At 38.4% G+C, this 11,143-nt stretch overlaps 1 protein-coding gene across 3 annotated transcripts in view; it reads left to right on the top strand.

Annotated features, from left to right (window-relative positions):
- The window catches only part of ZNF800 (zinc finger protein 800), a 49,676-nt gene extending 40,329 nt beyond the window's left edge, over nucleotides 1–9,347 (top strand). For all 3 annotated transcript variants that reach the window (XM_022581974.3, XM_022581984.3, XM_089917442.1), the window contains one exon: nucleotides 9,053–9,347. In XM_022581974.3, the coding sequence (XP_022437682.1) occupies nucleotides 9,053–9,239 (187 nt within the window). In that variant the 3' untranslated portion in view covers nucleotides 9,240–9,347. The remainder of the gene's footprint in view (nucleotides 1–9,052) is intronic.
- Nucleotides 9,348–11,143: the final 1,796 nt, after the last annotated feature.

Raw genomic sequence — 11,143 nt, forward strand, 5'->3', positions numbered from 1 at the left:
GTTTTCTGTTTTAATGCTTTGAAAATGGTTTCATTTTCTTGTTATTTGAACTTTAAATTAATCAACAGTAGACATCAGCATAAACCTAACAGCCATGTCAAAATAACACAGGGCACATTGCTATAGCACAGAATTATTTTAAATCATAAACTTTTAACTAACACCTATTTCAGATCTTCCTTTTTAAATAAATTTGTTTCTAAACATTGATTTTTCCCTCCCCCCAGCAAGCCTCTGTATACTCATTCTCACATCAGTAAATCACTAAGAGATTACTAAAAAAAAAAGGTAATATGTGTATTTAGATGTTTGAAGGATTGTAACAAAAATGAATGGTAGAGTAGAATTTTAGAATTTATATTTTCTGCACTGAGGACTTCATTTGTTTAATAACCTTCTTTATATTTGTTGATATTCTTTCTTGCCCAACATTTTAGAGATAAATTTTGTTTAGAAATTTCTTACAAGATTTATCAGTATGTCACCAATAACAACACACACACACACTCATACACATACACGCACACACTCTTTATTCATAAGATAATACCTTGAATATGTATCTTGCCAAAAGTTATTACATGGTTCTATATTATTCGTTTAGCTTCACAAGGTTACTAGATCGTTGAGAGAGAGGTTAGTTTTTTTGACATTTTTTTCATGTAGTAAAACACACAGAACTCTTTCATCAAGCAGACCCAACTCACAATCTTAATCAATGGAAAGGTAGAACCGGCACCTCTTGATTTCCTCATTTTGTTGTATTTTGGGTGGAGCTGACTCTTGCGTATGAAGGTTGTGATAGGAAATAATACTGGGTACTTGCAAGAAAATACTGGAAGAGGGTTGCCAAGCCTCCTGTATAGGTATGAGTTTCTCATACTTCAGAGCCCTGCCCTATTAAAAGTTGTATCTAGATGCATATTAATCTTATATTTGAGCCTGTTCAGTCACTTTTGATATATCTCTATCATGTCATCACTCCTGTATTCTATCAAGAAAACTTGGCAACCCAATATTTGAAAAATAATTTCTAACATTTTTTTTGCCAAGTTACTATTTAAAATCAAACTGTGACTAAAACTAAATTTATTATCCTACTACCAGCACTGATTCCCCTTGCTGACTTTATTTTGTCCATGCTATCATCATTTTGCTTATCACACAGATTTAAAGTGCTGTTTCTTCTATGAATCTATTCTTGGTAGCTCCAACCCATGGTGACCTCTTCCTCTGATGAACTCACATTTACCAGTTTTTTTCACTTTCATCCTTTGTGTTATTAATGCATTATTATTTAATTACAGTGTCCCCACGATTAGACTGTAAGCCCTCTGAGTCTCAAGACTAACAGTTTTGCTCTACAGCATGTAAGGTCATGAATGAATGGATCATCAGGCCTGTCCCCATTTTCTGTTCTCCAGATGTCAGTATCCTCTTCATGTCCTGTTTTTACTTGTCTAAACCTTCTATTGCTCTACCCTTGGCTACCCTGCCTGGTCTGCTAGTATCTTGTGTTTATGAAGATTATGGATGATTTTTAGGAGGTTCTTGGGCTAATTTTAGGGGAATACAGGGGTGATTTTTCAACTTTTTCCTTACCCAGGATCCATTTTTAAACTCTACCACAAGATTCTACCTCTTTATAATTATTTTTAATATTTACTCATGTATCAAAATATGTTTTGAGAGTCTGTATCTTAGAAGCAATAGTTTGTGTGTGTGTGTGTGTGTGTGTGTGTGTGTATAAAGAGGACTAGCCAGATTATTATTTATTAATTGGCTGCGGCTTGTGGGATCTCAGTTCGCCAACCAGGGATTGAACCCAGGCCACAGCAGTGAAAGCCTGGAATCCTAACCAACTAGGCCATCAGGGAACTCCCAGGACTAACCAGATTTTTTACTTTTGATAAAGAATAAAAACGAAGAGAAACATTATCAAGTTCACAAACATGAATTTTCTTCCCAGATTCTTTTGCTTACTATGCTGCTTTTGTAGCCTGGTGGGAACAGAGCAGGCAGAGTAGAAATAATTATAATATCATGTATGTAAGTCACTGCAAAGTCAGGCTTATAGTTATTTTATTTAGCCATCTGGTATATACATTTTGTATATACCTTCTTTTGAGCCAAAATTCTGTTGAATTGTAGATGGGAACTATAGAGATGTAGTATAACCTCATTTTAAAATGGAGAAAATTGAGGTAAGTGATTGCACAAGGTCAGTGAAGAAGTCAGAAATAGAGACCAACTATCTCTTAAAGATTATTTTAATAGGTAATAACATGTACATGTTAACAAAATTAAACAGTACAGAGAGATGTACTGTGAAAGGTAAGTTTTCTTCCCACCCCATCTTTTGGTTTTCTCATTCTCTTCCCCAGAGTTAAGAAGTTAGTTTCCAGTTTCTTGGGCTTTTGAGATCTGTTTTATGTATATATAATCATATAAATGTATATATTCCCCTTCACGCAAATGGTAGCATACTATACTGTACCTTGTTTTTTTTCACTTTTTAACATGTCTGAAAATTGTAGAACACAGATGTTTTTATCCCTTGGTCCATGAACTTTCCATTTTACTTTACTTCTTATCATTTAAATAACCAGTTTTAGTTAATGTGAACAAAGTGTTAAATTATTCTTTGCTTCTAGCATATCGTATTGAGTACCTCATGTGCAACATAATGTGGTATTTCACATTTCTTTCAGAAAGAGAGCATGGTCATGGATTTATTTTATGATAAATGCTAAAGTGAAATGTACATAATAATTATTACTACTAGTTACCCAAAATAGCTGATTGGGATATTTTCTTTAATATATGAAAAAGAAATGGCAGGTGAAATTTTCAGGGAAATCATTTACTTTTAAACTTGTGTAAAAACTTGTATGGTATGTACAAAGCAGTTTAATATCTTAGTGCCAGTGACAAGCAGTGGTGTTATAAATATTAAAGCACAAATGTTTATTTTCTAATCTCCAAACTCATATGCAAATCAGAAAAAAAATTTTCATTTGTTTCTCAAAACAGGTTTTAACTATGTGCTTTAATCTTCTTGAGATGACTCATGGTCATCTGTATAAAAATACACCCTTAATTTTGATCATTCAGCGTTTATTTTGGCTAGCTTCTCTGTCAATGCAATTATTGCTTTATTTTTCAGAGATTAGTGGGGCCTATTAACACTGCTTGATTTTACATCTTTTGGACCAGACTATATTACAAGAGACAAATCCATTATAAAAAAATGTGAACCATACCAAATGTCCATGTTAAGAGTCATAGAGGCCACGTACTTACACTTGAATTTTACTTTAGATAATTAGTAATCCTGCATTCTCCCTAAAGATGGCAGTACTTCTCCATGTATCATTTACTGAGTAATTCTGTTTGAAAATAGTATTAATTATAATTCCATTATTGATTGGAAAAAAGTTAATCAGACTAGAAGTATATTTTCATAATATCACAATAGTTAAAATTCAGTAGTAGAACAAATAAAATTGTATCCTTGAGGTTCATAGCATTAGCACAACTTTTATGTGTGTTATCCTTGACCCTGGACACAGGGTCTTAATGGTTCTTACTGCATTCTGACTTTGGAATTCTTGATGTGACATCATGAACTCAAGTCTTGTCAAGAATTGTGATAAGTCATGTTAGGACCTTGCTGTATTTATATAGATCTCTCGCCTGTAGAGGTATCATCAGAAAACAAAAACTGACAAAAAACCCCAAACAGAAACAAAACCCTTAAGTAACTGCGTATCGTGCATATTTTTGGACGTGAGAAATGTTTTAATCTTTATTCTTCGGTAAAAGTTTATATGTCCAAGTTCTACTCGAACTTTTTCTTTTTTGCTTAGGTGACTAATTGTTTTAATAAATGAAATAATTACTTATTGGTGCCATAAACAAACCAAAAAGAAAAAAAAACCACACAAATCTTCAGCCTTCTCTGCTGTAGAAACTAAGCTCTAAATTCACAAGGTAGTGCTCTGGAACATGGAGAAACAAGTCTATATCTTGTTCCTCCATTTTCCATTATTCCTGTTTTGAATTAAATGGTTCTTCCTTGCATGCATGTGTTTGAAATCATGTGGCATTGTAGTTTGAAGATGGTGAACAGCAAGACAGAGGGCAGGCTAGCTTCCCTGCTAGGCCTCACAAGTAACTTTCACATGGTCACTACTTTCTAAGGCTGGCCCTATTGGTTCATCTAGGGGCATTACTGGTTCACCTAGCAAGGTGACTAGGTGCTTGAGGACTCTGTCACTCTGACCAGCCTCATAGATACTGGTGTATAAATACCACAATACTACTTTTTAAATTTGTCATGAGATGTATCAGGGACACTGGCTTCTCATGTTTATGGTTCAGTGTATTTTCTCCCAGTAGGCAAATATACTAAATTATAATGAGGTTTCTTGATGAGCATTGAATCAGCTGTTAGTGACCAGTATCAGCAAGCTCTGGTAGTATGATACATTCATCTTTCCCATAGGAATATACTTGCCACTCAGACCAGATATTCATCAATTTTCAGAGAATCCTTTCTCGTAGACCAGGATGCAGACAGATGGCCAGCTTTTGCTTTCTTGATTTATTTTCTTACAGATGCTATAGATTGTCTCCTTTAGCACATTTTTTTTCCCCATTAGAGTTTAATAAAATTGCACCAATGTATGTAAAACACTTAGCCCAATGCCTGGCATACAGTAAATAAATGATAACTAATATTAATAAATGTAACTGGTATTAAGTTCAGGTTACCTTGGTACTTGTAATGTCAAAGACAATCTTTTAAAGGGCCATTTCTTTAGATGACTGATCAATCTCATCTTTCACATTTTGAGTTATTTTCATTGTTTAATTCTTGATTCTTTTAACTCAATTGCATTTATCATTCATGTTGAATCCCTTTTGACTCTGCATGATTTTGCTACCATTTTGTGGAGATTTTGATACTTCTAAAATTTAAGTTTCTTGCTCCAAAATACCCCATTCCCCACAGTTCTTCCGTCTGTAATGTGAATCTGTTGGAAGAGATAATCTTCAAGTTACTGCTCAGCTCTAGGATATAGGTAATTTTATATCTTATTTGAGTGGATGATGTCGACTGTAGGCCTTTCCATCTAATCACCTTACCTTAACTTCAAATCTGCTTAACTTCTTTCTCATAGAGTGTAAAGTTATTTTGAAAATGGTCTGAATCCTTTGAATAGCAGGTGGCCATGGAACTGGGAGGCAATGATTGAACAATCCAGGGGTAGAGTTATGATGGTGGTAAATTCAGCAGTCAACAATGGCATTACCGATCTGGTGAACACACACTTGACAAATCAAACTTCTTGTGTGAAAATGAGTACAGAAAGGAATAATTGAGATGAGTTGATCTGTCACTCGGGCAACAATAAGCATTGTTGTCAGCCTTCTCCTCTCCATCCATCTGGGGATAAGTTATTTTTTTTAAGAATGGCAAAATAGGTTTAGGAAAACAGTGGAGAAATTGCTACAGCTCTTTCTGGTGTTTGTAAAAATACAGATTATGGTGCATTTTTGAAGCTGGTGGTCTCATAACCACACTTTGAGGACAGTTATAAATAGTAGACATTGTGGGAGTTCATAAAAATGGATAGATCATTTCAGACTGCAGTAATCAGGGAAAGCTAGTTAGAATGGCTGAGGGTCTTGAGGGATGGGCAGTGTTTGAATACATGAGAGGAGGGAGAAGACATTTTTTGATGGATGAAATGCCAAGAACAAAAACATAGAGGTGGGAAATAATAGTGTATGTTAGGGGAGTGGAGAGTCAAGTAGTTTTGGCGCAAAGTTTCTTAAATATGGCCCATGAAAGAGAATTGAGGCAGTGTTTGTCAAATGATATCATTCATTCCAGGGTTGGAAAAAAATGGGCGCCATGCCATTTCCGTTCATCATGCAACTGGATAACACTACTGATGCCTCTCAGTGCATCAACCTTCACGTTTTCATGGGCTCTCTGGTGTCATCAACAAAGAATTTCATTTTAGGACTCCTTTTGGAAACTGGAAAGGCTGTCAATATCTTCAAGATAATATCTCTCCCTCTCTCTCTGATAATTATTCAGATGGCAGGAAAAAAATGATAGCACTCTGAGGTCAGATGTACACTTGTGATGTCAGGCATACATCATGGTTTTCCTGCTTTGATGAGGGATAGCCACATGTCATTGTGCCTCATTACTTTCCATGTCAGCAGCCGTCACCACCTTTCCAAGAGGTATTGCCAAGAAATGGGAACAGAACATGATGTTTTTCTCTACTAGACAGAAAGAAATGTGCTGCCTTTCCAGAGGTCTTAATTGAACTTGAAGGCAGAGGAAATAATGTGACTTGACTTCAACTTGAAAGCCTTAGAGGAATTTAGTGTTCTAGTACACAGGCTACCTTAACCTGACAAAGCATTCTATGAAATTCTGCTTTGGTTCTGTGTACCTTTGTGAGTCAAGGATTTCAACAGTTGTTACCATGGAGAAAAAGTTATAATTGATTATCCAAGATTATGTATGTGTTGCTGTGTCAAAGTCCATATTACAATTTCAACTCAAGCCAAATCTCAGATCTACTACTAAGCAGTTAGAATTTTAAAATTTCTTTCAGGAAGTCACCAGTTTTCTTTCATGAAAAATAACGTGAGGGAGGGATTCCTTTCTTTGTAAATATTTGTTTTTGTATATTGCTTATGTTGAAAAATCAGTTTCTAGTGCAGTGAAATAAAGTATATGGTGTATGCATTTCTGTGCATGCTTCTGGAGGACAAAGTCCATGTCTAAGCAGAATCTCGGACTATTATTTGATTCCCCTAAAAGGTTAAGAACTAATAATTTTGCTAGTGTGGAGACAATGGGACGCTCTGGATGAATTTGAGCAAAGGAATGACAGGAAATTAGAAAGTGCTCATTTGAAGGATATGAGAAGGAAAGCTTTGGCAGGACTGCAGTGTGATTTAGGGATTCAGGTTAGCCTTAGGGTTGGAGTTATCTGAATAATCTGAAGGTAATTTTCTAGATAGAGCTTCTCAAAGGAAGGAATCTCATGTCTTTTTTTTGGTTCTTAGTGTCTGAGCACAGTGCCTGAGACATAATAGGCACTCAAAAATGTTGAATTAAATTGAAATTGCTGTGTGGACATGATACACCAAATGAAAAGTTAGATGATAGCGCCCCAAAAATGTTCTTCTGTCTTATCTGCATTTAATACTGTTATGTTAAATCATTTGGTGTAAAATAAGGGTTTTGGTGAGACACTGCTTTATAAAAACCTCATGCACACTTTTTGTTTGAGCAGTTGGTTAACACAAAGTTTTGACCACTTAGGATTTGTTCTTTTTGTGTATTTTATTTCTGATAATTTTTTTGACTACAGGTATGTCTCTAGACATGATCATTTTATCCAGTACCTGCAGAGGGAAGGAAACTTGCAGGATGGTGTGGTTGATTAGGTCATCATCTGTTTAAGCAGCTTTCCAATAAACATCTAAGCTTGGATTTACTGATCGTTAAGGAAAATCAATCTGACAACTCTGAGGTCACTTTGGCTTAAAATATCATTGGAACTTATGTATTAAATGGATCTTCTATGAGTTTAATAACAAAGCCCTGGAATCCCATCCCTACGTTACATTAGTATAATTTTATTGTCATCGTACACATTTTTCTGGAACAAGGTTTAGCAAAACAGATTCCCTTGGTATTAATGAGTGCTAAAAATTTAAATTTGTTATGACTGGAAGACCAAGATGTAAAGTTTAGACTCTCGTTTATTGCAGTATTTTAGTTTTGCTCCCACTAAGTTCTTTCAACTTAAAGAGCAAATTATTGAATACATTGTGAAAACATTGGTATTATCTAAAACATTTGTTCCAAAAGTATGGTAATTTTTTTTCGGAAAACTTTGTGTTCCTAAGTCTGTGGAGATTACAAATCAAATTAGGTTCGTTAGCAGCCCAGAAAGCTTTTTTTTTTTTTCCTTCCTGAAGTAGAAATGCTTAATAGAGTAAAATAAGGTATAACTTCACAGAAGACAGTGGTTTTGATTAACTGCATAACGTTTAAGGCATAAACTGCTCTGAAATACTGTGATTTACTCAGAACTTTTGAGGAAGATAAACTACTTCTGTGGACCATTCATTCATTCTTAAAATCTTTTGATGTCCACCACTTTGCTACACAATATAAAATATAATTTTGAATTGGTATAAAGTTAGAATGGGTACATAAGAATGAACTAAAATACCTTTTATTAAATTACTTGAATTTTTTATTATAAAGATATGCTTATTGTATACAATTTGGGAAATATATAAAGATTACCTGCAGCCTCATCACCTGAAGATAACCACTTAACATTTTGGAGTGTTTCTCTCCATTGTTTTATACATGTGTGTTGTGTTGTGTGTGTATACACATGTACGCACATAAAGTATACACACATCCCACCACTACAAATGGGGAGGAACCTAATTTTTTTCATTCATTCTAGTATACCTTTCCATATGAATAGTTATATCCCAGCATTGTTTTAATAGCAGGTTAGTATCAACTATAAGAGAAAGACTATAATTGTATTTTTGGATATAGGATATTCCCCGTTTCTCCTTAAATTTTTTTTTTCCATTTTCTTTGCCTGTTGTTTTTTGCTGTTACAGATACCGCACTGAATACCCCATATGAAATTTTTGCATGTGTTCATAATTACTCAAGGGAAAACTCTAAAATTAGAATTTCTGGGTCAGAGTATTAAAAAATTTAAGGGTTTTGGTACATTTCCCTAAATTGCCAAAAACGTGTATAATGACACTTCAATTGGATGCTGTTTTCCTCTGATCAACACAGGTTTATCTCCTGTGTTTACGTGGCAGACAACCTGTTGGGCGGAAATGGCATCGCGCCGAGTTTGGGTTGGCGGCTCCTTGATTAGCTGGGAGGCGCCGGCGCGTTCGGCCCGTTTCTAACCGGCGTGTCTTTGTCTCTCTCCCTGGGGACCGCTGCCGCCCGTGCGGGCCGAAGCCTCGGGAAGCCGTCGCCCCGCAGTGCCGCCGCCCTGCGCCCGGCCGCCCCGGGGAGCCGCTGCCCTCCCGCGGGCGCCGTCACCACGCGCCAGGCCGCCGCCAGCTGCCGCGCCAAGCTCCGCGGCGGCGCCGCCCGGGAGCGCCAGCACGCCGCCCGCGGCCTGGGGAAGCCCGCGCCCCCGTGAGCGCTGCCGCCCGGCCGCCGGCGGACGCTGCCGCGCCCGGCACAGCCCATACCTCAAGCCTCGCCCGTCGCGCCTCTCCTTCCCATCGGACCCGCCGCACCCGCCGGAACTCTCGAAGTCCACTCGGGCGTCGGCGATCTCCCTGGGGTCCTCAGCCATCGCAGACCTGCCGTCCCCCCGCGCTTTACCGAACTCTGTCCCACGCAGCCCCTCAGGCGGACCGTGTGCCTTAGGGCCGGCGGGTGGGGAGGAAGGCCTCCCTGCTAGTCGCTGCTACTTGCTGAGCAGCACTTCCTCATCCCGTCTGCCACAATCCCGGCTTCTCTGAGAATCTTGCCACTGGACTCTCTCCCTCCTCCTCGTAATTTGTCAAGTTCCTAGCCAGCTTCTTTCATTATTAGTTCTTAAAAGACTAGCTCCCACATGAGTCTTCACCTCAAATCCCATCATCAGCAAGCTGGTGACCCGCACTGTCTGGAGTCGTGTGACCCATAACTGTGGTTAAACTTGAACTCCAACCTCCAGTCCACTCCTTGTAGCTTCATCCCCAATGACCATTTCTTCCCTTCGGAATCAGCCCTTGCTCCCACGTTCTAGACTGCCATCCCAGGGCATCCTCAACTGGGTTTGCGCTGAGGCCGGTGAGTCTCCTGGGCTACCCTTAGTCCATGACTGAGCACAGTCGGGGTATTAGTGAGACGCCGGGACTCCTCTCACGAGCAGCTTGGGCATGGGGACTCCTCAGCAGCCTGGCTGAAACTTTCTTAGAACCCTGCTGCATGCAGTCTAAGGCAATTCTTGCCCAATCTCCCTCTCCTTTCCTAGGTGCCAGACTTGAATTATGATATGAAGACCCCGCCCTGCTGATTCCTTTCCTTTGTCCTTCACAGATGTTCCCTCAATAAAACTCTTCTAAGTTGAACCCTGCCTTGGTGTCTGCTTCTAGGAGGACCTGAGCTAACACATTATCAGACATTCCACTCTGATTACCATCTTCCTATCCTCCTGGATCCCTTGTTCACTGACAGCTAATTCATTAACCTCATTTTTTCCAGTATTTATCAGCCTATGTTTTGGATTCACTTCCTTTCTTGTCTAGCCTAGATCCCATGATCCATCACTGTTATCATCCTCCTTGAAATACAGTGCCCTCAGTAGTCTTGAGCCTCAGTTTCTTCCAGTTTACTTTCCTGGTAAAATCCCCACTCCAGATGAACCTTACCATCTCCTTCCACTGGCCTGACTGGGACAATTGGACATTTTCTTTAAGAAAAATCACACAACACAGTCAACTAGTTTTACTTTGAATCAATTATCTCAAACCTCAAATTGGTGCTATTGTTCCTACTGTAGTCTTAGTTTCCCACTTCTAAAATGACTGTTTATACCTTTTCAACTCTCCTCAAATTTTCTGATCCCCTCCTCCGTTTACTTTAAATTTCCCTTGGAAAATAGAAGATGTTACATACAAACTTCATCTTCCCAGCACAAGACCCCTCCACCCCCAACCCAGCTAGCTTGGCAACCACCAACTTCCTTTTTGTGACTATGGAGGAAGTTGCAAAGTCCAGCCCCTCCTCTTGTGCTCTGGATCCCAACCCTTCTTGCCTTTTCATGGACTTTTCTCCTTAGCTTTTCCCTTTTCTTCTGCATTATTAATCTGTGTCTTGAATGGATCATTCTCATCAGCCTGCAAACATGCTCCAGTGTTCTCCATCTTAACCAAAGCTTCCCTTGTGCACATCTTTTCCATCTATTAGCCATTTCTCAGCTGTCCTTCATAACCAGACTTCTTTATGGAGTTATCCTTATAGATTGTCTTCATTTTCTAATCTTCTATTCACTTTTCAATTCACAATGTGACTTCCCTACCACCACTACTGAAAGTGCCCATTTCAAAGTCA

This window comes from Delphinapterus leucas, chromosome 9, assembly GCF_059928025.1.
Source record: "Delphinapterus leucas isolate spDelLeu-1000000601 "Yukka" chromosome 9, BTC_Dleu_Yukka2, whole genome shotgun sequence".
NCBI classification, from domain to species: Eukaryota; Metazoa; Chordata; class Mammalia; order Artiodactyla; family Monodontidae; genus Delphinapterus; species Delphinapterus leucas.